Source organism: Gadus morhua, chromosome 18 (assembly GCF_902167405.1).
Source record: "Gadus morhua chromosome 18, gadMor3.0, whole genome shotgun sequence".
NCBI classification, from domain to species: Eukaryota; Metazoa; Chordata; class Actinopteri; order Gadiformes; family Gadidae; genus Gadus; species Gadus morhua.
The window spans coordinates 13,011,158-13,037,744 of NC_044065.1; the positions used below are offsets into that span (position 1 = coordinate 13,011,158).

The 26,587-nt window shown below is 48.1% G+C and overlaps 1 protein-coding gene across 4 annotated transcripts in view; it reads left to right on the forward strand.

Moving 5' to 3' along the window:
• The window catches only part of arhgap17a (Rho GTPase activating protein 17a), a 33,784-nt gene that overhangs the window by 4,905 nt on the left and 2,292 nt on the right, over positions 1-26,587 (forward strand). Inside the window, exons 2-21 of one of the 4 annotated variants that reach the window (XM_030339576.1) lie at positions 4,527-4,566; positions 10,780-10,884; positions 11,380-11,412; positions 12,011-12,087; positions 13,252-13,363; positions 14,136-14,212; positions 14,637-14,754; positions 15,972-16,040; positions 16,390-16,471; positions 18,571-18,698; positions 19,634-19,745; positions 20,311-20,392; positions 20,625-20,705; positions 20,921-21,034; positions 21,297-21,388; positions 22,030-22,180; positions 22,832-23,125; positions 24,208-24,323; positions 24,651-25,241; positions 25,425-25,446. In XM_030339576.1, the coding sequence (XP_030195436.1) occupies positions 4,527-4,566; positions 10,780-10,884; positions 11,380-11,412; positions 12,011-12,087; positions 13,252-13,363; positions 14,136-14,212; positions 14,637-14,754; positions 15,972-16,040; positions 16,390-16,471; positions 18,571-18,698; positions 19,634-19,745; positions 20,311-20,392; positions 20,625-20,705; positions 20,921-21,034; positions 21,297-21,388; positions 22,030-22,180; positions 22,832-23,125; positions 24,208-24,323; positions 24,651-25,241; positions 25,425-25,429 (2,479 nt within the window). In that variant the 3' untranslated portion in view covers positions 25,430-25,446. The remainder of the gene's footprint in view (positions 1-4,526; positions 4,567-10,779; positions 10,885-11,379; positions 11,413-12,010; positions 12,088-13,251; positions 13,364-14,135; positions 14,213-14,636; positions 14,755-15,971; positions 16,041-16,389; positions 16,472-18,570; positions 18,699-19,633; positions 19,746-20,310; positions 20,393-20,624; positions 20,706-20,920; positions 21,035-21,296; positions 21,389-22,029; positions 22,181-22,831; positions 23,126-24,207; positions 24,324-24,650; positions 25,242-25,424; positions 25,447-26,587) is intronic. The other 3 variants (XM_030339574.1, XM_030339575.1, XM_030339577.1) reach the window with 3 other exon arrangements.

Sequence of the window (26,587 nt, forward strand, 5' to 3'; positions counted from 1 at the left end):
GAGTGGGAAAGTGTCAGAGTTGGATTTAGCAAACATAGTGGAGGGGTGAGGTCAGGCTTTTAACAAAAATTCGTAGTCAAACAGCTTGGTTCAATTTGCTAGCTTTGGTGTCTGTGCATTCGTCTAATTTGATTCACAATAGTTGGTTGATTTAGGGCTGAGCTAATCAAAGGATGTTTCTGTTGAAACTCCACTGCAACACATGTACCATGTGATTCTCCTCTCTGTGTAACCTCTGCTCCCTGATGCAGTGGTAAAACGGCTCTGGAACTGGGTTTAGGTTTCACAGAATCTCAAACATTAACTTTCCGCCTGGCTTCGACTACTATTGAGGGACACATGGGCTTCATCAGCCATTCCTGGACGGTCTCCAGGAATGGCCCGTCCAGGAACAATGAAAAAATGGCGTTGTACACTACACCCAAAGTTATGCTGCCATTTCCATTGTTCAAACTAACTATTGTTCCTTGACTTACACACGAACAACAGACTAGCATCCTATTTACATTCTTTCAACAGATAGCGAACACTTTTCCCATCCGGCCAGCGAGATTCCTAATAGAAGTAATGAACCTCTCGATGTGGGCTGGTGAACCACAAGGTTAAAGCATTGTATCTGGTGGCAGCTTTCCACTGGGGTATAGGACTGCCCAAGCTTGTAGGCTACCAAAAAATTGTTTCCTTCAGTCCCGTTCGAAAATACTGCTGACAAAGATAAACGTTAATGCGCCCCACTCCTATCCCCTAAACTCCCGAACCTATAACCTATAACTACAAGGGCATAACTGGAAGCTTGAATGGTTGCTATTGTCTGTGGAGTTTGAGCCCCCATCGTCGCAGTAGGCTGCACGCTGCAGCCCAGTTAAGCCATGCCATCTGGATTTAACTGTGCATAGCAACTGATATAACTTAGACTCTGTGTCCTCCCTTATGTCTTATTTGGTGTAATTGTGTCACTTAATCTGACGTTTATTTGTCCTCACTGTATTCTGTGTCTTTGCCAATTTACCAGTTAATCAGTCAGTTGGTTGTGTTGTTTTCTATTGATTTGGATTGTTCAACTGTAGCAAACGGCTACAATAGCCAATAGTGTGTGTGTGTGTGTGTGTGTGTGTGTGTGTGTGTGTGTCTGATGTGTGCTGGGGATTGACATCTGCACCTCCTCACAACATTGCGGCTTTGGTTGCCCTAAAGCAACATATGAATTATTGACCAAGTAATGTTTAATATGTTAACGTGGGTATAAAGCAGTCGTCACACTCCTACACACGTCCAGGTCTGACAATGTTTTATTGCGCTCCCCCGGAGGTAGCCCACAGTCAGTGTCTAGACTTTATGAACTACCAGTTCTGCCTGATGGAGATGACAAAAACAACCCCCCTCTACCCAGGTTCGATGGAAAATAAGGTCCTTCATAGGTTCACAAAATACCTACCTATTAGCCTTATTAACGCAGAAACCTTCCAATTATAGCCCTACTGTGGGGAAATATGATGAAATACGGTGGAGGAGGAAATATAATTGCCGTCTCGAACATAACATGGGGTAGCAGACGGATTAAAACACAGCAAGAACATGATGCACACAATAATTAACCAAATGTGACTGACGGGGTTAATTGGCGATACCCAGGTAGTATCTGACCATATCTGTTCCTTTGTGTTCCCTGTACTAGTATGGATGGATGAATACCAGAGATGTACGGATATATCTGCCCCCAATGTAGGCCTACATTCACAATTGTGTAATATTGTATGTGTTTTTGTGTATTTTGTTATAAAATATAATTACTAATGCTATCGTCCTAAAATGAATGAATATATCAACTTCGAAGTGTCTTTATAGAGGCAACCATTAAGAGGTGGCTATTGATAAGAGACATGGGCCCAGGGTGTTCTCACGGCCTCCTCCTTTTAAGTGGATCTAATCGGCCTGACTCCTTATTTAACTATTAATAGGCTCCAGTCTGGGGCGGTGACGTAGCAAGGCAGTACACAGACCCCACCGTCATGGTGCTAGCTTGCCTGTTGAACTCCCAAAACAACCTCCTCATATTGGATAGACCGCGTGGACCAAATATTCGTGTTCCTCTAATTCTACGTGGGCAGTGGTTCCAGCGTCGGCCATTTTTTAAATCTGTGTGTAATGCTGTTACAGAGTGTGAAGCTTCGGGGACTTCCACAATAACTTCTCTAAGCCCTGAGCAGTTATAGCAAAGCTTTTCGCATTACCCAGCATCTCATTACTGCTTAGAATCTCATTGCTACTCAGACTGAGCTGGTTCTACCCTTGCATTTTAAGATCAGAATCCCCTGAAACAAATGTAAGGTTTAACATCAGCTTTCAGCAAGATGAATAATTAGTCTCCAAACGTGGTGTCGTAAACACTCCCAAAACCGCAGGGCCCATAGGAGCACAGGATTAAGATTACAGCAACCGCTTACGTCTAGTGGTCAAGGTGTTTGACTCCAAGTCCCAGGGTTCTGGGTTCCAACCACAAGGTCAGCAGCCGGCCTGTAGGCAAAATCCCTACCTGCTCATCAATTACATGCCGCTTTAGATCAAATCCTTCGCTTAATGTCTAAAGAAATGGTAAGACACAACCGAGTCCAGTCCAAAGATAATATTGAGGTGATCTCCCTGCAGTCATCTCTGCATGGAGGCTTATTTTGGTCCGGATATTCACAGGGATACCCTACTAGCCTAGCCCATGTGCCAATACTGGACCAGATTTAGGAGACTGGTCCCTCCCCAAGCAGCTGTTGCCCAGACTGGCTCTATATTAGTAAGAAAATGCATGGTGTCTAGTTGTTGGCCTCGGTTAACTGTCCTCAAAGCAGTGTACTGCGCTGTTTAGGTTGGATTATATTGGAGTTGTTTGGCAATTTTTCACGCCCTATTAAGAAGTTTGGTCGAAGTTATGCTGACTCTGCCTTTACGGTGTGAAACACGTCAGCTTTGCTATAAAATGGCTCACTTATGTCTTCACCCCATGGAGAGAGACGTGTTGTGCTGCATGAAGCCCTCCATTTGCTCTCTCAAATTGGGAAAGGACGGAGCGAACTGAGCCCACATCAGCCATTGCGTGGCTTAGTCAGATTGGTCACCAGTAGCAATGTAGTTAAGGTATACATTTGCCTCCTTTACCTCTGGTACTTCTAGTACCACCTTTCTACTAAGCTCAGGGAAGGCTACTGAAATGACCTTAGGGTGTTCGTCCCCCCTGAAGTCTACCTGTCCTTCAGTAAGACGGTCTTACCCCTACCTTCTCCTGATGACACTGATGACAGGACTAATTCACCAAGTCACTTGGGTGAAGGTGTCTCCTAAATGACTAGACCTAAATAGTAGTACTAAATACAGTTGTTTTGTGATGACAAAGGGGTGTAACGGTACACTGAAGTCACGGTTCGGTTCATACCTCGGTTCAGACATCATGGTTCGGTACGAGTTCGGTACAATGAAGGGAAAAGAAAAAACAAAAATTCAGAGGGCAATTCTTTTTTATTGTCTAAGATTGTACCACCTAATGTCATACAGTCTCCCCTGAGCTAGCTGCAACAGACTGAACAGTCTCATCTAAAATGTAAACAGTAAACAATAAGTACCCCACATCACCTCCAGACTCCATCCGTAACTTGTAAACAAAATAAGACTATCAGTTATAAAACTGAAAATTCAGCATGTCTTATTTATGAAAGTGCAAAGTACACAGAATTTGCACATTTCCACCGGAGGCTGTGGTCGGTTCGGGGCGTCTTGGTGGAGTAGTGAAGGTGCAGTTCAGCGCAGCTCAGTTATGGCTCACGTCTCCACCGCCGACAGAACCCTTATGGCGCATTTCCACTTGAGGGTGCGGGTCGGTTCGGCGCGGCTTGGCTCTCACGCTGGATATAGACCTCGGATGCTGGGTTCACTTTAGGAAAGGTTTCTTTTTTTTTTCATCTTATGGGAACGTCAGGTCACCTTGATTTCAAATGGGTGAGGTCAACTGACTTTTGATTAATTAATCTGGGAATACGGAAGTGATTTGATAAAGTATGAAAGAATGTTCTTAATACAAGTCAAGCCTGTAATCTTGTTTGTACTGCCCTTCATCACAGTCACAGTCTCAAAGGGCTTCACAGGCCAAATAACAAGACATCGTCTCACCCTCAAGTCCGGAAAAGGGCCTGGACACACTTATTTTAAAGCTTATTCATTAAACTTTCTTAACGGCATAAAGCACACATGTTGAGATAACTATAAGTTGTACGAGCCGGTGGGCTTCACCTTTCAAACATTCATATAAAAACTGTTTTCCCTCCACCTCAAAGGCCTGTATAAAACCCTAAAGGGTCAACACTGATTCTCCCCACGTTTTGTCCCATGCTGTACACTTGAATTACCTGTGTGTTTTCACGGTTTGTTTGCCTCCAGAACAGAAGTCTGGACAACCTCTGCACAATGCTTCCTATGTACCAGCTTTCATTGCCTGTCAATGCTAAGCTGGATTTTAATCAATGTGTTTTTCTTTTCATTCCCAGGGCAGAGAAAACGGAAGTTCTCAGCGATGACCTCCTACAGGTAAATCATTAAAGCTTGTACGCCGGATTCGAACACAGCAGCTCACTGAAGCGCCATGTTTCAGGCTTCCAGGGATGAAGAAACACCTTGTTGGTTAGGGGTGTTGAACTCACAGCCCAAAGGTTCTCGGGTCCATCCTCCATAACAGCAGTCTACCTGTAGACATGCTTACATATTAGCTCCATTAATGGAGAAATCATTTTGAGGGCTATCTTTTTGTTGGTGGTCACATATGGGATCTCAGTTTGAATAATATATTCGTGATGGAAAACACTGAAGAAAATAAGTAATGCCAATGGTCTTAACTTGGGTTGTGCACTTGTGTTTCTCATGATGATGTCTTAATGCTGCTGCAAATTTGAGATTTTATGGATTATAGAGAAATGATAACGATGGATAGAAAGGAATTGTAAAAATGTATTTGCTTGAGGTTGAGGTTGAGAGTAGATGTATATCATTGATTGACAGATGTGTGTCTAACACGTGAACACATGTGTGTCTTTGGATATTATTATGCAAGGCATGCATGCGTATACGGGTAGGGCTTTCCCAGGGAAGCCTCTCCTCTCTGCAACTGTCACAGACAGCAGGTGTGGTCGCTTCACAATGCCGGCTGTCTCTTTTAAAGAGCCAGTGAAGCGTTTCAGCTGGAATTCGAGTTCTAAACGGGGGCCTTACTTCAGTCACAGCGATTTAATGGCATAGATTTGTGCGTTGATGATCATATGAGCCAAATGACCACGTTTTAAAATGGTTTTGGGTTCACTGACTCTTTAAAAGAGATTCCAACCCAGTTCCTTTTCTGTCACTTGGGAATGCGTGTGCGAACCCCAGGCTCTGTGTGTCACCTGCTACGACCTGTGTGCTATGAGCCACTCCTTTGGACACATGCCAGATCGACTTTAGTTATTTGAATCTGTTATTTATTTGTTTTTTCAGTTTCACCTTTGTTTAACCAGAGAACAAAAAACATGGAGATTACGTAATCTAATCATGGCCGAGAACGGCAGCAGCAGGCTGCCGTTCTCGAGGCTACGCCACGTGAAACGTTACAGATGGACAATTGTTTTGGGACAATGAAACCACAAACAATATATGCAAAATACAGTAGTAACGTAAAAAGACACTGCACAGGTGGAGAATGGGAGGGAAAAACAACAAGTAAAGGAAGGCCTAGAATGACACCTATATGCATTTTAAAGTGTTAAATTAGCGTATTCCAAGTCATTGCAGCAATGTGTAGTGTTTATTCCTCCCTCATCAGTATAGGCAGGAGCCTTGAGGAGCCAGTGAAACCACTGTTTCAGCTGGAATTCAAACACTACGAGATAAAATAGTTTCTTTTGGATTGACTGTTTTAGGAAAGATGGGGGTGTGTTATCCCTATGGTTACGACCAACGCCAACTTTGTGATACTTTTTTAGTACGGTTATGTGTGAGTGTTATAATATGGTTATGAGAATTCGAATGACTACTGTTGGTCGTGACGATTGCTTTAGAAAAGGCATTTAACCCCTTTTCCCTAAACTGGGGACTTATTACATTAACAGGGATAAAATGACATAGTTAATATTTGTGAGGATCAAATCAGACAATTTCACACATTTGAAACTACAGATGTGTACAGGTAATTTCAGATTTCCCCTAATCAGTGTGTGAGCCTTCTGGACATAGGCAGTACTAATAATCATGTTGGGTGATCTGTTGGACAAGCTGATGTGGCCATTCTGAGTTCCTCAGACTAAGCTAAATGGGATAATAGAGTAATGTGATTACTTGACTGCAGTGCAGTCTTTAAGACCAGAAAAATAGAAAAGAGCATGCAATATGCAAGTCATGGCACAATATTTCTTTGGATAACCATTTATCGTGGATATATTCACAGTGTTCAATTGTATTAAGAAGTTATATCAAACAATATTAATGAAGTACCCATCCCAACTCTATTTTGTGGAATAAAGATAACCTAACCGTAGGAACCACCTACAGAACTTTGTTGTTACAACATTAAAAGTCCCCTCCCCCACTATCCCAGAGTTAATAATTAGCCATTTATCCAAGCTAGAGGGCCCACTGTTGTGGTGAGGGAGTGGTGTCCACCTGCTCACGGCCTGGGTAGCCTAACAGAATGCTGGCCTGAATCATCTGTCTGCTCGGGACAGACAGATGGACAGGAGGGCCGACTAACAGACAGACAGACAAAGGGGGTCGGCAAGAGGAAGGAAAAGAAGTCCTCTTGGGAGGAAACCAAAAGAAAACAACATGTTTTTCTGCAGAGGTCATTTATTCTAGTGGTTGAGAAGTTTAGTTTTTACTGAAGTGAAACAGAAATCCAAACCTCAGTGGAATCACACATTTACAGTTAAGACTTTAAGGAACTCGGCTCATTTTTATTTTATGCAAACCACACATGACATGACATGTTCCCCCCCCCACACACACACACCAGCCACCCCGCCATGACAATCTGTGGGTGAACAAGGCCTCCCTGCCACCTGATCCACGATCACCGTCCTCCACCTTACTCATGCTTGACCTTCACCACCCATGTCATCTGACCCTCCCCGTATCGAGGCGTGGACCCTCAGTCTCTCTTCATTTAACCTGACCCCCCCCACCCCCCAAACACACCTCTCACTCTCGGTCAAAGGTCAAACCGGTCACCGTAACCCTCACCCTTCTTTACCTTATGAATGTAAAATCCCATTCTAAAGGGTCCAACAGAGACTCTGTACGTCCCTTTAAAGATGTAAAAAAAAAAAAAAGCTTTACTCATCTTTTACTTCTTAATCATTTGATGGGCATATCTTGATTTCGTTATTCATTCCTAATATAAAAACAATGGTCTCTCTCTCTCTCTCTCTCTCTCTCTCTCTCTCTCTCTCTCTCTCTCTCTCTCTCTCTCTCTCTCTCTCTCTCTCTCTCTCATATATTTATATATGATTGAATAATGCTATTTGGATAACAGATGATGACACGGAACAAATTATTATAATGTATTTTAGAGGATGCCGAGTTGGCCTGGTAACAGGCCTCACAACAGTTCTTTGTCACTCTCCAGTTAGGGAGAGGCAGAGGCTCATATCTTATTCATTCATCCGTCAGCCGACTCCAAACCAGTTAGTGTTTTGCAACTAACTACTTTACCATTCTTGAATGTCGAGCCGATCTAACCCTTTCTACATCTCTGCCTCTCGCTCTCTCTCACTGTCCTAATTTGTCTCTCCCTCTCCCTCTCACTCCCCCTGGCTGCCTCCGTGTTTGGGATTCCCTTGTCCATCATGGCTGGGCTCCTCTGCTTATGCATTGCTAGTGTGCGTGCATGTTTTCTTTGTGCGCAAGTGACTAAGGGTTTATTTGTGTCTGATTGTGTTATTATGACGGAAACAGGAGACAAAACAGGCCCATGTAAACATGACACAACCGTGAGAACACGCACATAAACACAGGCACACCCACCATCCTTTCCACTGGTCAAATGGAGACTTATAAGTGAGGGAATCCCCTGTATGTGTGCGCATGTGTGTGTGGGGGAGAGGTGGTGTGTGAGTGTGTGTGTATTGCGTCTATCTGCAGTGTTTCGCCTGAAAACTTCCAGCAGTGGAACAGCTAGGTTCCAAAGGTGCTGGATATCTAGCGCCACTGCATCTGCCATGCGAAAAAAAAAAATGATGCCTTGTAAAGACGGTTGTAAAGAAGTTGGAATTATGTTGGCTACCCTAAATGCTATTTTGTTTTATTTGAAAATGCAAGAATCATAGGTTCCACCTACTGCACCCCCCTCAATTGTAACATAGTATCATTGTCATTATTGTCTTTAGAGAAATCTTGAGGATAAGTACCACAGCAAAATAGTATTATAAGCTATGAGCTTGTGACCGAACCACAGTGGATTGGACCAATCAGCGTCCTCTGATGGACTACGCGATCCATGTGATGGACGGTGATAGACAGATGGTTCATCGAATCCCTTGCCCAGTATCTTTTGAAAGTGCCTGCCCTCTTCCAAACAGTTTCGCTAGAAGACATGCAGCAAAGGACCACGGTCAGGAATCGAACCCGGGTCGCTGCGGTAAGGAGTGGACTGAGCCTTTAATGGTACGCGCTCTACTGAGCCAATGGGGCGCCAATGGTTCTGTGAAACCATCTGGCAGGTCAGGATAACTAGATTTAGACAAATGTAGCATAAAAAGAGGAAGTGAGATAATATTAGAAAGTAGATGTATTTGATTGTTGAGAACAGAAGTCCCAGTATTATGAAACCCAGAAGATGGGATGGATACAAATTTGAAGTGAAAAACATATTTGTTTGTGTTGGAATGCACCCAAGGCCCATCACACTCAAACTTCCCTGAGCAAAAACCCAACACCGCTGCTGGAAGCAATCGGAGGGGAAGCACTGATGGGCCATATTTAACCCAGCTGTTTTGAAAATGCAGGGGGCACCATGAGTTGGGAGTGACGTACGTACGTGTATGTGTGCGCGTGTTTGTGTGTGTGTGTGTGTGTGTGTTTCGGAGGCGGATATGTATTCCGGAGCCTGTGGAATGCATGTGTTCTGTTTTCGGAGCATGGTGGTGGTCCGCGGTTCCTCCCCTGTTGCTCTCCCTGCCCTCTGACCCTCGCATTGTCTCTCCCTTCACCCAGTCCTCCTCATGAATCAACGTGTCTTTCCTCTCGCTTACCTTTCATCAAACGTACATCAGTGTGTGTGTGTGTGTGTGCATGTGTATGCGTCTTTTTGTTCCCATGACTTGTTGTTTCCCCTCCGGTCGTGCCATTTTGGGAAGGGCAGCCACACCCCTCCTGTTCTGTTCTGTACGGCAGAGCGAGTCGTAAACAACTGGGGACCTGCCCTGCGCGCCATCTCTCACGGGAGCTGCCAAGTCTCAAAGCCACCGCTCTCGCAGCGTCACCGACCGTGGCTTCTGTCTGCGGGGCAGGGGTTGGGCCGGGGCCAGCCCGCGGCTGAGGTCTATTCGAGGGCATCGGGAGGGCTTAAACACGCTCCACCGAGACCTAGCCTAATGCTAATGTCTTGTCTTGTGTGTGTGTCTCTTGGATAAGCACCTGGCAGTTGCAGTACCGCCAGGCCGCAGAGCTTTCAATTGGCCTCTGTGCTCCCGGGCAGGCTAGCTGTGAGCCTTATCATTGAGCCGCTCATCAAAGATAGCATTATTGTAGGTTGTGCTGAAGAGCACAGAGTGGATCTGTGTAGTCCGTGGTCGGCTCACAGGGGCATGCCTGTTGCGGTCCAAAATAAACAAGTGTTTTTTCCTCCTTTTATTTTTCTCCCCCTGAAATCCACACAACCTTTTCTTCTTTTTTTTTTTACAGTCTGTCACAGCCCGCTGGCCGTTGCCATGGCCACGCTTTGGATGAGTCATCGTTTTGTTTTTTCGGGGAACATTCCAGCAATGGCCCGATCGGACAAGCCGTATCAATCTTGTTTTACCTTTGACCCCTCTGAGAAGAGGGGCGGGGGGGGAATACAAACAAAATAAAAGTTATGACGCAGAGATTCTCACAGGCTGCCAGCAGATCAAATCAGGCCTGGTAGTAATTGCAGTTTGGGAACGTGTAACATCAGAGAGCCACCCATGGAATCAACAAGATCCACAATGGGTCTTTATACGACGTCTGAACGTTAGTGCGTGCATGAGTGTGTTTGCATTGCTGACGTCGTCCTGTTTCACCTCAATCATGAAAAGAAAAAGTAGGGAGGTTTGAAAGGGATTTGGGACAGCGCCTGAGTGCTGATAAGACTTATCTCACCCGAGTTAATCACGCGCTTACCGCACTCAGTGGAGCGATGACGCGGCGAGGAGGGCCGTCACGCTGTCTCTGAGCGTTGAGTCAGCTGTTGACCCGGGCCTTTATCCCTCCTAAAGGTCACTCAGACACTCTGGGGCGCGGAGATTGGCCTCTGTCTGGCCCTGTTGTTAGGGGTTCAATGTTTGGATCGACTTCTCCCAAGTAACGTGTGTGTGTGTGTGTGTGTGTGTGTGTGTCGCTGCTACATATACCCTTGAGTATTGATGCCCGTATCATGAGGACCCATGATATTTAAACATGATTCGGTCAATGTACTATAATGCACTTTAACTGTTTTTGTCCCTGTACTAATTGTCTTTGATGTGGACTTTAATGAATCGTTTAAATGTGTGTGTGTGTGTGTGTGTGTGTGTGTGTGTGTGTGTGTGTGTTCTCCAGATCGAGCGGCGGATGGAGGTGGTGCGGGTGGTGTCCCACAACACACACAAGCGGATGGTCACCTGCCTGCAGGGCCACGTCGGTGCGGACGCCGAGAAGAGACACGTACGTTTCATCGGGTTGGACTGGACACACGCCCCCATTTTGCGTTTACTCATCATTCGCTCATCGCTATGTTATCATGATATGATTTTCTAATTCTATTATGTACGTTTCATTTTTTTAAAGGTGACCTATTATACCTCCAGGTGTGAGTGTGATTAGCCATTACAAGCTGTTGTGAAATTCGGCCCTCTTCTGACATCCCGAGTGGGCGTGGCCAACTAGATGTGTGCTGGATAGATCAGTCTACCAGCCTACACTGGAGCAAACTGCAGCTGGTGGTATAATATGTCACCTTTAAACACTCCCAAAATGAATGGATTTCTCTCCAAAGTTGCCAATAACCAATCCCCTCTTTCCCAGGGAAGTGTTTAACTCTGTGTTTTATTCAGCAGTCCATGTCGCCCAGCCCTCTGTGATTCCATGCGTAGGAAACCCCGTTTGACTTTTCTTTTGCATTTTGTTTCCTTTGTGTTTCCTACCCAACATGCACCTCAGTCTGTACCGCGCCTCTATACAGGAAATGGTCAGGTAAACCAACAAAAACAAAACCAAACAACTCCTACGCCACCGAAACGCTTCACCTTAACCACTCTTCTTCCATTTCCTCCTGGCTCCCGCCCGCCCTTCCGCTTCACTGGTCCCTGCTCCAGGGCGTCTCGGCTGGGTTTCCATGGCTGGTTGTTTTCCTCTGGTTCTTAAATCATGCTGACTCATTCAGGGGTGTGACTGGGGACCCGTTCAATAGCGGATCCTGTTCCAGAAGGTCACCTTCTACTTTTTTTCCTCCTTCTTCTGAGGTCTTTTGTAGGGCAGTTCATTCCATTCCTTGCGCTGCCATCTTGTGAGCCATGAAGCCATCTGCGCAAATCTGTTCCCCTCGCTGTGAATGCGCACTTCCTGTCCTCCTCTTTAAATTCTTTAATGTTTTATTATTGAGGGGGAAACATTTTTCTTCTGCTGCTGCGGCTGGCCTCGAGAGAATGTGAAACGGATGTCTTTAGACTTAATCTTTTTAACTTTTGGACAAAACTATGTGGCTCGTTCCAAATCTAATCAGCTTCTACATTTCTCTTCCCCCTCTCTCCTTCTCTCCCTCTCTTCATACCACACCAAACATGAACTCCAGAAAAAGCTTCCCCTGACGGCTCTATCCCAGGCCATGGTGGACGGCGGGGGCCAGCTCGGAGAGGACTCGCTGATTGGGTGAGTGGGAGAGCAGCTCCGGTGATTGACAGGCCAGGCAGCCACCTAGGCTGGACCGTTGCTATGTGGGGCAGATGAACCCCAGAGGTTTGAGAAATTGGAAGCCACCAGCTTTGAGGGGGGGTGGGGGGGTAAAGAAAAGAGCGGCCCTGCTTTCTGCTTTTCCTGTTGACGGGCCGCTCAACAGTTTCTGAACAGGGAAACTGTCAGTTCAAAATAATGAGGTAATAAGTTGTTTCTATATATAGAGGACATGTATTCAAATTCCCATTAGATATTAAAAAAAGAATGAGAGCGTGTAGGTCACGAGGCCGGTGGCTTCATTGTCCCTTTGTGTGACTTGTGGTGCAATAAGAGACGGAAATGTCAACTAGTATTAACTATTAAGTAAACCAAACTTTTCTGTACGATTTCACCTTTGCGTCGTTAATGGCCTTATCGACCCTCAGCAGAGGACGGGGAAACGGGAAGTAGAATTGGAAGCATTCCACTTCCTTATACGTGGTTAAAGAGGGGAGATAAAGATTTAAAAGATACCACAGCTCCTTTCTTCAAAAAGTACCATCAACCCATTTCTCTATTTTTTTTCCGTGTGTGTTGCAAACACCTGGGTATTTCCAGTGGAATGGAGATGTAGATAGTGCCTTGTGTTGTACCATCCACCCAGACCACAGAAGTGACTCCTCACGCCTCATTCTGTTGTCTAGACATGAGGGGGAAGAGAAAGTACGACAGTCAGCCTGAAGAGAAGCACTATTCCAGCGCACAGCATGAGCCGAGAGGGCAGCGCTGAGGACTGTAATAGGGAGCCTTGCATGATAGTTGTTATAAAATGGTGATATATTTTTATATTTGCTCTGCATTGATTGGCTGAGAGGGAGAGCGCTGTTGGTCTCCCTACCTTGTGTGTGTGTGTGTGTCTGTGATTGATTCCCATCCAGAGGGATAATCAGTGGCCCTTGATGTGATAATTAGGGAGAAATGTGCCTTGCTGTTCTTAAACCCTTTCTTTCTCCCTGGGTTGCTGTGTGTGTGTGTGTGTGTGTGTGTGTGTGTGTGTGTGTGTGTGTGTGTGTGTGTGTGTGTGTGTGTGTGTGTGTGTGTGTGTGTGTGTGTGTGTGTGTGTGTGTGTGTGTGTGTGTGTGTGTGTGTGAGACGACGCAGGAAGATGATGGAGGTGTGCGGGGAAGCAGAGAATCGGCTGGCGTCCGAGCTGATGCACCACGAGCTGCAGGTGGAGAAGGATTGTCTGGACCCTCTCAACCAGCTGGCGGAGGTAACGTCCTCCGCCCGTCCATCCAACCCTCCATCCACTCCATCCATCCATCCCCATCGACTTATAGAATTTTTACGCTTGATATTTGTTTCAAACAATGATTTTTGTGGAGGCGGTGATCTGTAAGTGCCTATTTGACTATTACAGTGTAAACAAACTCAGCCAGCACTAGACAATTACAAAAAAAATGTCTGTAATGGTTTCAAGTCAACACTGTGGAGACTGGCCACTTTACAAATAAACAAGTTAACTTCCCTTTTGAAAGATACTTCCACTCCCACAAATTTTTCCCTTCGATTGTGTAAATGTTTCCCTTTGATGGATTATCTCCGTAAGGGAACAGGGCCTAACTACGCCCCTTGTAACTAAACGGGGGCGTAGTTACAAGGCGTTACTACGCCCCCGCTGTTGGTTTCTGGCCAAGGCTCTGCTGTCTCCCCCAACAAGTCCTGCTCTAACACAGTAGGACTGCTGCGTCTGAGATGACTGTAGCAATGAACCGTACCATCAGGTCTGCCCCCTAGTCCAATCCACTCACCTGTGGTTGCATAGTTTGAAATCGGAAATGTGGTAAAGATCGTGCAGTGGACCAAGGACCTCAATGGTCCAACTTTTAAAAAAAACGCATCCTAGGCCCTCTCGGGCTCCTCCAGTGTCTATGAAGCGGGAGCTTTTGACTGGTTTCATGGGTCTGTGTGTTGGTTGGACTGGGTCCATGGGTCTGTGTGCTGGTCTGACTGGGGTCATGGGTCTCCTTGCTGGTCTTCCTCAGGTGGACATCCCCAACATCCTGAAGCAGAGGAAGCAGCTGGCCAAGCTGGTCCTGGACTACGATTCTGCCCGAGCGAGGTGGGTCTTCTGACTGCTTCTGCTGGACCAGTCCAAAGGGTTGGCTCTTTCAGTTAATTCGTCAGGAACAGTTTTGTTATGGTGTCATTCTGTGGCGCTCCAGAGTACTGCTATATACATGCAGAACATGCTATGGTGTGTATACATGCAGCACATGCTATGGTGTGTATACATAAAGCACATGCTCTGATGCATTTACATAAAGCACATACTATGATGCATATACATGCAGCACATACTGTTTGCATGTTTTACCTCTGATCACACGAGCAGTGCATGAAACACACGCCGTAAACAAAGGCAATCCTTCGGACCCACATTCGGTTCCTTCTTGTTTGGGTTTATGTGCACACTGCTCAGCGCTCTCATCCTGTCCTGTGTGGGTGCATGCACAACCCCCCTCCCCCCCCTCCCCTCCTCCCAGATGGTTGCAGGCAACCAAGTCGATAATCTCCGGAACAAACACGCAAGCACTGACGGTCAAGGCAGACCTGCTTAAAGAAGAGATGGATGAGTCCATGAACAAAGTGGAGATGTGCAAGGTAACCTTGACGATCGTTATACATTATACAGTTCATTATACAGTGTAATTCGATTGTGTGCGCGTGTGTGTGTGTGTCTCTGTGTGTGTGTGTGTGTGTGTGTTAACCCAATACACATGCAACTGGTTAGATTATGAAACTCAAACAAATAGTTTACACAGGTCGGCTCTCTTTTCATTCCATTGTCATCATGCACAAACCAAAGACCGGATCGCTGAATGTGTGATGTGCTCAGAAGGACAGTGTTTCCCACACATTGACGAGACTATGGCGCCCCGCCATAGTCTAATTTCTGCCGCTATAGTCTCTGCGTGCACATGAATTATTATTATTATTAAAACATTTTTTTATTTTTTTTTTTTGCTCAGACGAAGTTCGTGTCGCTCTCATTGGGAAAAAAAATCGCCACATACCCCCCCCCCCCCCCCCCCATAGTCTCCAAAATTTCTGTGGGAAACACTGAAGGTTCTATTGGTTTCTGTTCGGTTGATGGAAGGATAAGACAGGGAAGGGTGAGAAAGGAAGGGGGGGGGGGTACAATAACACTAAGCACAGCACAGGGGGGAGGGGGAGGGGGGGGGGGGACGACAGGACATTTCCAGCTAGGCCCCTGGGCGTGCTGATGTAGTTCAGTTTGTTCGACGCGTTCAAATGACACACAATACCTCATCAGCTGTTTCGGAGTTGGACGTTCTGGTGGGTCTGCTTGTGTCAGTGTGTGGGAGTGTCTGCGGGATTGTGTGTGCTTGCATGTGTCAGTCTGCGTGACCTTTCACCTCAGTGAGTTGCTATGCCGGGGTTTTCTTTGGCGTGCGTGCATCTGTTCAGCTGAGTCATCTGTGTGTGTGTGTGTGTGTGTGTGTGTGTGTGTGTGTGTGTGTTAGTCTGGCTGACATCTGCGTTGAGGTGCAATGTTTTTACTTGGTGTTGTTTTGTCTCAATTTGGTTCGTGTGTGTGTGTCATGTTTTTGTGTTGTCTCTCGCAGTGCTGCGTGTTTGTGTGCGTGTGTGGACCTGACTTGTTGCTTCCTAATTTCTCTTACGGACGGCTAGCCTGAAGTGATTGGCTGCCTGTGGGTTACCCCAGTACTTACACATACCCTGACATCCTATCAGGCCCTGTTAAACCAGGACATTGCTCCCCTTTCTAGCTATTGCCACCAGCCCCCACTGAAAAGAACCAATAACGATTGTGCTTCTGTTGTGTTTCCATCCAGGACCAGCTGGCTGCAGACATGTACAACTTCTACTCCAAAGAGGGGGACTACGCCTGCTACTATGTCATGGTGTGTGCGTGTGTGTGTGTGTGTTGCTCTCCACGCTCGTGGCCTCCGCGTGAACAGTACACGTTGTAATTTCCATGTCCGTGGGAACGGGCCCAGCTGTGGGGGGGGGGGGGGGGGGGGGGGTTGGGGCCCAGAGGACAGGCATGTGGTCTGTTGGTCTGCTTCATACTCTTTCATGCTAACTTTACGTCTCTCTCTCTCTCTCTCTCTCTGTCTCTGTCTCTTGCTCTTTCTCTCTCCTTTTCTCTTTTACTCTCACTCTGTCTCTCTATCTGCTGTCTGTCTCTCTTTCTCTCTTGCGCTGTCTTTATTGTTGTCTCCCTCTCCTCTTTGTCCGTCTGTATTGCAGCTCTTGGAGGCCCAGGCAGACTACCACAGGAAATCTCTCACTGTTCTGGAGAATGTCTTACCCACCATACAAGCCCAGCAAGGTACGGTGTGCACAAATGCACGCACACGCGTACATGCAAATGCACACACACAAACACAAACATACGTATTAACACATTCACACACACCTCTATATGTAGCCACAACGGCAATGGTCCCCTTCTTGGGAAACGGTTCAACAACACTCTACAAAACTTTTCCACCCGGTCCCTTGCTGTGCAGTAAACCAGTGGGCCAGTACGTCCAGGGCCTCTACCAGTTAGCCTGTAAATCCCCAGTGTCCCACATATGCACGCACATTCAAACTCACACATACACACACACACTCACCCTCGCACACACAAATGCATGCACACAGAGGGCCCGTAAAGGTTTTAACGGAGTGGCTATGATTGCTGGCCGAATAATATGTTGGTGCGTGTCTGTGTGTTTGTGTGTGTGTGTGCTGGGGGTGTGGGGGTTGTTACATTTGGGTGTATCAGTGGTGTGGTTGGGTCGCTGACTGTAGAATCATGATGATGTCTGACAGTCAATCTGGCTTTGTCGTCATGACAGCCAGATGCCCCAGATTGTTCCATGAACAGTTGTTTTGGTCGGAACTTGGCCGCGAGACAGTTTTGTATTTCGCTCCTTGTTTAATCCTGATCACCGTGATTGGTTTTCTGTCTGTCTCGCTCTCTCTCGGTGAGGTGGTAAAGCTAGAGGCTCTTGTTGTTGTGCAGCAGAACACATGTGTTCTTTCTAACCCACCAGCCAGCCTGGTCTCCCAGCATGAGATCATGACTCATGTACTCCACATACACTGCTTAACCACACTCACATTGAACCCACGTGGACCCTTCCCTGGTCTCTCTCTGTTTCTCTACCTGTGTGTGTGTGTGTGTGTGTGTGTGTGTGTGTGTGTGTGTGTGTGTGTGTGTGTGTGTGTGTGTGTGTGTGTGTGTGTGTGTGTGTGTGTGTGTGTGTGTGTGTGTGTCTCTCGCTCTCTTTGTCTCTGTCTCAGTCTCTCTCCCATACCCTCGGCTGATCACTGAAATGTAAACACTGGGGTATTGGGCTTCCTGAAAAAAGAAGAAAAGCAATACGAGAAAACCCAACACGTGACAGGTTATCTGATCACGTGCGCTAGCCGAGAAGCGTGTGGTGGGCAGAGTGCCCTGGGGCCCTGGCTGCAGACAGCACCCCGCTACAGAAAGCCTGACTCACTGCACATTATGCACACAGCTCTTACTTGGAGCTCTGGCAGCAGCTCTGCTGAAATCTAAGACCGGGTCGATTTCCTAGCGTTTATGGAACTATTTGAGAGAGAGAGAGAGAGAGAGGGAGGGGGAGGGTGTGTGGGGGAGGGTGAGTGGAAGTGGAGAGGACAGCTGAGACTTCAGGCAGTGAGTAAGCCCTTTTGTCGTAGTACCAGCCTGTTTGGCCACTATTATTGCTGATCTGCAATAATGAAATTTCCATAGTTTGGACCTCCTTCAAGTTCAATTGGACTTCTATTCGGGTAGATTAAAGTCGATCTCATTGGCTTTGGCGTGGCTGGATACAATGGTCATGTTTGTCCTTATTGGTTTGAGGTGTTCGGTGCTGTGCCGCCTGGCAATGTGCCTCTCCGAGCACTTCCCAGTCTAAGGTGTGGAATATCACCTGTCGGCTGGATGTTTACCGAGAACTGCTTTGTTCGTTCTAAGCACCGGGACTCAGCAGGCGGCCGGCCCGTATCACCCGATCAGCTCCGCTCCCTCGCTGAGCATCACATGCACTGCGTCATCAACCGCGTGGAAACAGCCGTTTGATGCCAGGGTCGCTAAAATGTACGAGTCTCAACAGAAAAGCAATGCAAACCAGACTTGGTAGTCCTTTTAGGGGCAGGATAGGCTCGTGGGTGGGGTGTTTGCAGATAAAAGGTTTTGGGTTTGCGTCCCGGAGGAAAACGCCTCTGAAATCCAACCTGCGCCTTAATGGGATGCATCTAAAATGGTCGCTCACTGTGTATTAAAGCGTCTGCTGAATGATAGATATAGTAGTTAATAGTCAAATGGAATGAACGGCGTCACTTTGAGAATGTAAATAAATGACGGTAACACTAGTGGGTCCTGATGTGTGCGTCTGGGCTTCAAGCGGTGTCCCCTTCCCCCTGCAGACTCGTGGACGGAGAAGCCAGCGTTTGGCACGGGGCTGGACGAGCACCTGAAGAGGAGCAGCAGGGAGATCGCTCTGCCCATGGAAGCCTGCGTCATGATGCTGCTGGAGACGGGCATGAAGGAGGAGGTACGCACAGCCCTGGGAGGGCTCATCCATTGGTCAGGAGTTAATTGATTAATTGATTCGCACTTTTTTACGGATTACGGTTTCCCAATTTTCAATTAAGTGTGTGTGTGTGTCTGTGTGTGTGTGTATATGTGTATGTGTGTTCTCGTAGTATGTGATGGGTCATCTTTGTATGACATCTCAAATAAAAGGTCATTTGAAATTAGATAAAGGCCCAACCCAGGAGCTCGCTGTTTTAGCATGTTAAGCTACCCCAGCCAGGCCAGTGCTTCGGGTCCGTAGAATAGCCTAGACGAGAAGGAAGACGTTATTTCTCCGGGCAGGGGAGCCGCGTCCACAGACCGGCTGTAAACAGAGGAAACGCCTCCTTTGGATTCTCTCTGCGCGCCAAACATCATACAGAGAGCCTGTCGGACGCTGCAGCAATTTATGAAGCCCCCCCCCCCCCTTCGTTCTCCCCCCATGCCAGAGACGATTTTAGCACACAATGGAATCCATGCGTCTCCTGTCTCTAAATCAGAAGTGTGTGCAACTGTGTGTGCAACTGTGTGCATGCGTGCGTGTATGCACCACATTGATTGTCATGCCATTGAGTCCCCGGTGAGACCTGTATGTGTGTGCGTTTGTGTGTGAGGACTACTTCCTTTTGTTTTGCTGTGAAACTGACGTTACTGTGCAGGGCTGGGTGTGTTTGTTTGCCAGCCTGTGTGTGCCTTAAGGGTTTCATTATGTGCGGAGTGAGAGAAGGAGAGTGTACACTGTGTTTTCCAGTTTTAAAGCGTTTAACTGGGCTGAAAAGTGTTTGTTTGGGGAAGTGTGTGTGACCATATGCGTAAACCAAATGTTGGTTTCCCCGAGAGAAGGTCCTTGTGTGTATAATGAATGTGTTTTTGTCGCTTTTATTGTACACATTATTTACGACTGTGTGTATACAGGGTTTGTTCAGAATAGCAGCCGGGGCTTCCAAACTGAAGAAGCTCAAAGCCGCCCTGGACTGTTCCACCTCACAGCTGCAGGAGTTCTACTGTGACCCCCACGCCGTAGCTGGTACGTCCCAAATCCCTACCGTCCCGACCCCTGTTGGGGTCAGGACACGGAAGGCCTTCTTATGGTGGCGGGGTGGAAGATTGAGTTGGTGGTGGGAGGCTCTCAGAATCATAAACTCAATGTTCTGTCCACTCTGACAACTGTGGGACGATCTATGGTAGCTCGGCTGGCTGGGTGGTGTGAGTGGGAGGGGCTTTGGGAGGGCCGATGGTCAGATTCTTGTAAACAAAGACAGAGGTATGTGCTGGCCAGAATATATCAGTCATAGGATGTGATTTATTAAAGTTATTGGAATCACTTTCGATCAGCCTTGACTATAGTCTGATATGTCCTGGTGCTTTTAAGCTGAGAGCTAGTTGAAATGTAACACATGCCGACTTTAAATGAAAGCAATTGAACACACAAACACCAATGACCTGAAAGCAACCCTCTTTCAAGAGAGAACAATCCCTTTGAGCTACGCGGTCAGTCTGAAGAACAGCTTGATTTCTTCCACAGAGCAATGAGCAGATCAGAGAAAGTGCATTGTTTCCCCTTGGTTTAAACGCTGTGTTTGTATTCATAGGAGCCCTGAAGTCATACCTAAGGGAACTTCCAGACCCTTTGATGACTTTCCAGCTCTACGATGATTGGATACAGGCCTCCAGGTAACGTTCTGGGCTCAGCCGATTAAAAATGTGGGAATTGCTCAATAAATGTGGTCTAAAGGCCGTAGATGATCTTGTGTCACAGAAAGAGAAAATGTTGGTTTTATAAAACGTCGATAACGACGTTTTAGGGCCACTCTAGCAAAGGTCCTTCTTACCAGAAATATGAAATCCGATCATAATGTCTTTCCCCACTGTGCTGACTAACCAGGCGTGTGTCTGGTCATCCTAGTGTTTCAGATCCAGATAAGAGGCTGCAGGCCCTTTGGGTCGTATGTGACCAACTACCAAAGAACAACAAAGCTAACCTGCGGTGAGGCCTCGTTCTACTGCTCACTCTTTAGTGCTTTTAAGTTACAGTGCTTCATGACATTTTCTGTTGGACGCCGCCATGTTGAAGAGTATGTTAGACTGAACGTCTGATGATAAAACATTTTGACTACTGTAAATAATCCTTTGAGAAAAACGTGTAGAAAGGTCCCTGGGGGTTCCGGAGCTCATGCGGCGGTCTGCTTCTCGGCTCTGCAGGTATCTGGTCAAGTTCCTGGCCAAGCTGGCCGAGGACAGCGAGCAGAACAAGATGACGCCCAGCAACATCGCCATCGTCCTGGGTCCCAACCTACTCTGGGCCAAGACCGAGGGGTGAGGGGGGGGGAGGGGGGGACAACGCACAAAGTAACTTGATTAATCCCTGAAGGGAAATTCTGTTGTTTCAGCAGCTAAAATAAATGGTTACGTAAAGTACAAATATAATGTATACAGATTTCTGCAATCCGTAGGAGTCATGAATGGAGCAGGGTAGTGCATTGGGTGTCGCTGCTAAGCCGAAAGGTCCTGTGCTCTATCTCTAGTGTCCAAGGCATAACGTGTATGTGTGTGCGTATGTGTGTGTCCCCCCTCCCAGGAGCCTGGCGGAGATGGCTGCAGCCACCTCTGTGCACGTGGTCACCATCATAGAACCCATCATCCAGCACGCCCACTGGTTCTTCCCCGAGGGTATGTCCTTTCTGGTTGTACTGGCACCAACCTCTTGGTCCTGTCGAATTTATTCAGAGCAATCGCCACACGCATACACTCGGCTAAAAGTTAATAATCTATAGTTGGTCAGATTGGAAATATATGAACAATATAACTATGCAAAGATTTTTCACTCTATCTTTCTCCAGTATATATTGTATTGAAGAATGTCATCATGATAACAGATAAATTCCAAGTATTGTTCCAACGCTATTCATACCTTTAATCCAAATGAAAAGAAAACACCGACTGATACAGTCCTGATCCAGTTTATGGCCACTAATGTCTAGTTCAGTCATTGATGATTTCATTGTTATTGGGTATCGGGTTTTTCGGGTAAAATGTCAGGATTCAAGATTTATTCTGAGAAGGATGTTTGTGACAGAACATAGCTCGCAAAGTCTTATGCTACAAAACAAATTGAAAAACTCCCCATTCACCTCTTTATAATCAGACATGAGGGCATCAGACTGATGGCGGACGCGGGGAGATTGCAACACAATGCGGCAAAGGGCATCACAACCTCAACTAATACATGACCAAAGCCAGCTGGCGCACGGCCACCTCCCCATCAGCCAGTGACCTTCGTCCCTTCCCTCCTCCCCCCTCTCCCTCCCCAGACGTTGAGTTCAACGTTTCGGGCATGTTCGCCATGCCTGCGCCCGCCTCGGGCTCCAGCAACCACCTGGACTACGACTGCAGCACGGTGGAGCGGAAGAGGCCCGGCAGCATGGTGTGTCCCGAGCCCAGCGACGCCTCGCGCAAGGAGAGGTACGGCCCAGACCGCCAATCCCCCCACCCCCACCCCCAGACCCGTACCTTGACCCCCATCCCCTCGGTGCTAACGTCTGGTCCTCTTCAGCCCCCAGAGGCTCCTGTACTGCTGCCATGTTCACCAGCCAATGTTTGATTCATTCAGTCACTTCTTCTAAATGTGTGATTTGCTTTGGGGGCTCTTGCTCTCTGGATCAATAATGCCTTGTTGAAGGGTGTCATTCCAAAATAAGATGCTTCTTAGTCAAACAATGATCTGCAAACCTTGTTTTGGAGTATAAAATAATCAGTTTTTAAATATTATCGTCCATTTTAATTAACTATCTAACTAAGCTTTTCTTTCTTGGAGTGATACCTTTTATACATGTGTAATAAAACATAATCAAACGTGATCAATCTAATGACAAGTCAGCTTTGGGCATGTGAGGGTTCTGGGATTCTCGGTCGATTCTGTTTCTGCTCATTAATTCTAACAGGTTCTTAATTCTTCTGTTCAATTCCGTAACCTCTCCTGTGTGCTTATGGGTGATTCTGTGGTGTCTTTCCTCCACTCGCCTCCCCCCCCCTCCCCTCCCCTCCTCCCCTCCCCCCTCCCCTCCTCCCCTCCCTCCCTCCCTCCCTCCCTCCCTCCCTCCCTCCCTCCCGTAGCTCCGCTAACAAGCACTCGGACAACCACACCCTCCGTAGAGGCAGCAACACGTTAGGTAGAAAGCAGCATGCTTCGCCCGCCTTCCAGCCCCCCTTGCCCCCCGTGGAGGCCCCCGGGCTGGGTCAGGGCGGGGGCGCTGGCGGGCAGGTCCCCCACCCCACGCCCGAGCCCCAGCCCCCGGCCCCGGCGGGGGGGCTGGGGGCCGCGGAGCACTGCCTGCCCAGCTTGGCGGCGAGCATGGCGGCTCTGGCGACCGCTCAGCAGATGCTCGCCCAGAGCACAGAGGACATCAGGTAAGGTCGACCTCTGACCCCGGCCTTGCTGGTCAATTGACATCAAGGGCCCTGCATGCAAGGAGAGTAAAGGCCTGATGATCACGCGTCTGCTTCTGCACGGTGTGCACAGATCCACGTCGCTCCCTTTTGGTTCTCGCCTCTTTGCTAACTGAGCAGCTAAGCGTGCCCAGAGACGCGCAGACCTCCCGGAGCTGAGCGTCACGTTACAGGTCTTTGATGAGGTTTGCAGCCAAGTCATTGCTGATTGGACTAGTAAGGAACAGTCATAGTGCTTTGTATCAGTTTCGATAGCCGGGAACAAGATTGAAATTCTTGTGCAAGATGAATCACTTTCTCCTGACCCTTAATGTCCAATATCTGTCTGCCTCGTATGTCCCTTTAGATATGCATCTCTTAGATGAATTCGTAGTATAGGCAATTAATCCTAATTGGCTATGTTGTTAATGTCAGCAGACTTCTCTGGTGCCCGATCCACCCAGCCTCTTGACTTTAAGCAACACATTTGCCCATCGTTTTGGTTTGGTTTGGTTCACAAGTCCTGATCCAGCTCTTTGACCCGTCGCGACCCGACCCACTGAAACGCTGCCACACAATGCACGCTGTCATCGGCCTCGCATTCCCCACACACAGGGGCCCGCCCCCCCCCCCCCCCCCCCCCCCCCCCAGGGCCCCCGTGCCTCTTCCCTAAAACAGTAACGTCTACAGGGAGCCGCTCACACCAAGCGGGCCCCTTCGGAGACATTGGTGGCCTTCATGCCAGCCCTGAAGGGTGTCTTTGAGTCGGCCGCTGAAAGGACGGCATTCATAACTCCGGACAGATGATTGGATTCAGCATTCTTATTGATCCTACAGAAGTCGTATCAGCGAGAGGAACTGGAGGAGACCGGTCTGACACGTCGACCGGCCCGCGGGGTCACTAGATACGGCTCCGTTTCCAAGCGTGCGTGCGCTGGGCTCTCTGCGTTTGACCCCAGTGGCCCTTGCATGCTGAGCCGAGGCCTCTATCTGAGTCATCAAGCAGCACCTCAGCTCCCCGCCGATCGAGCTCTAAGTTCTGTCCTTTCTTCCTGTCACCCCAGCAACCCCAAGCCTCGAGAGCCCGCCCTGCACCAGAGGAACGGCTCCTGGGGCGGGAGCCAGCTGGGGACCCCCGGGGCCGGATCTACGGCCCCCGGTAAACATCTGATGCACAGAGGTGAGCCCACGCCTTTTTGGCAGTATCGGAGCATGGGAATGCGGTTGGTAATAATGGTGTTTTGGTGTGTTTTGTATTTAATCGTGGAATTGTTATGTTGTCATTGGTTACATTGTGATGGCCACCACGTCTCTCATGTGTACCATGGCAAACCATTGATCGGTGTATATATGCTTCCTAAGGATTTGACAGTGCTACATCTCTGTTGAGTCATCCCTAAGTGGTGGAGTATGACCATCAAAACCCCCATGATGCACTCTGATGTAAAAGCCCTGTATAGTGACTAGTGATTGTTCTTACCATGAGGTTTCACCTCCACTCTTTCAGCCAAGAAGCCGGCCCCGGCCCCGCCCAAGCCCTCAAACCCTCCACCCAGCCACCCTCTGAGCACCTCCACCAACCACCAGTCCTCCGCCTCCTCCTCCTCCTCCACCTCCTCCACCTCCTCCTCCGGCTCCTCCCAGTCCCTGAGCCCCACCACGCGGCCCATCTCCAGCCACTCCCCCACCTCGCCCACCGCCCCCTCCCCGGGGCCGTGCGCCACCCCGCGCCGCCCCTCCAGCAACCAGCCCCCCATCCAGGCGCCCAACCACCCGCCCCCGCAGCCCCCCACCCAGACCAGCCCCTCCAGCCAGCCCCGGTCGCTGGGCCAGCCCCCGGGGGGACGGGGGGACGCCTCCCCCCCAGACACCCCCACCCCGCCGGACACGCCCCCTCCTTACTCGCCCGCCGCCCCCGCCCAGGACAGCCCCGGGCCGGTCGCTCCCTCCGCCCCCTCTCCCTTCCAGTCGGGCTCGCTGCCCCGGCCCCGCCCGGTCCCCCGGCCCCGGAACAGGCCCAGCATCCCGCCGCCGCCGCAGCCTCCTGTCGCTGCGGGAGACGCCAACGGGATCTGCGCCACCTCTTACAAGATCTTGGGTGAGCACACGCCGTCTCCTGTCGCCTGTATTGAACCGGTTCCATCGAACATGATGTACTGGGAAGCGTTCCGTGGGGCTGTGGCCCGCTGTAGCAGGACGTGGTTTCAACTGGCCTGTACTGGAGAGCTCTGTATGACTGCCCTCTCTAACGGTGTCGTATTGCCATCCTCCACCTCCGCAGGTTGAAGAGCGTCTAGGACCAGGTTTGTGGTTAACTGAATTGACATTCACAGCCTCCTGCAGTTTATTTTCGTTTGCCTCTTCTCGTTTTGCCTGCTGTCCACTGGGATTTCACCGTCACCGATCATTCGATTTTATCTAACCTTCATTACTCATCGTTATATTTTCAATGGTTTTTTTGGAAGGGTTTGCAACCGACGTTAGAAACAAGTCAAAGGTATTAGACGTAAGCTGCAGGTCTCCATTAAACAGTGATTTGTAATCGACTGAAATTGGATTTACAAGCCGGCCTTGCATTGAGCTCTTGGTGAGCACTTAACCCCAGCGACCCACAGACCACATCCCATTGGTTAACCCAGGAGCTGAACTTTCATTCTTAAAGGCTTGTACTTGAAGTTCAGCTAATACCTTAAGGAACAATGTACAGTTTCGTCTGTTTCAAATCCTTCTTATCGATATAAGTTCAATGTTTGATTATCTTGGTTTATAAAGTAATAGGGTTTACTTGTTGTCCATATATGGTTGTACATCATCCTACATATTCTCGCAAGGAACTGGATATTCATGTGTCCGACTCCAGCACTACACATCAGCCCTCCGTGCGCGTCACATGCACGTGCCCTGATGTCCCCTGTCATGGTTGTTTTATTAACACCAGGGTTCACTGAGTTGCATACTGCATGTGTACCCATGGAAACATGCAAAGCATGAAGATGCATGTTTTTGTAAGCTCTTCTGTGCTATTCGTCATGGGAAAGTATTCAAGATTGAACCCTGTGTTTATTTCCCAATTACTAATGAGAGGAATTTGGTGCATTTAGTCAGCTGAATTTGCCCTGGGTCGCAGAATGTTTCATAGTTCATTTACCCCAAGGGAGTTTTGTAAACTGTTGCAACCCAGAGCCATTCTTGAACATTCTACTAAAACATTTTTTCCGAGCCTCTGGCTAGCAGCGAACAGCTGTTACATCACTCATTCTGCCCTCTTCTGCTGTCCTTTACGTGTTGCCCTCAGCTTTAGCTCAACACTGCCACCTGCTGGACATAAAGCGCACAACGCCTAAAACATACTGCAGATAGACCCTATGAAGGCTTTTATAACCGAATGGCAAAACGACATTGCTGCTTAAATGTTTCCAAGCTTCGAAATGGTTTTGTGGTGTC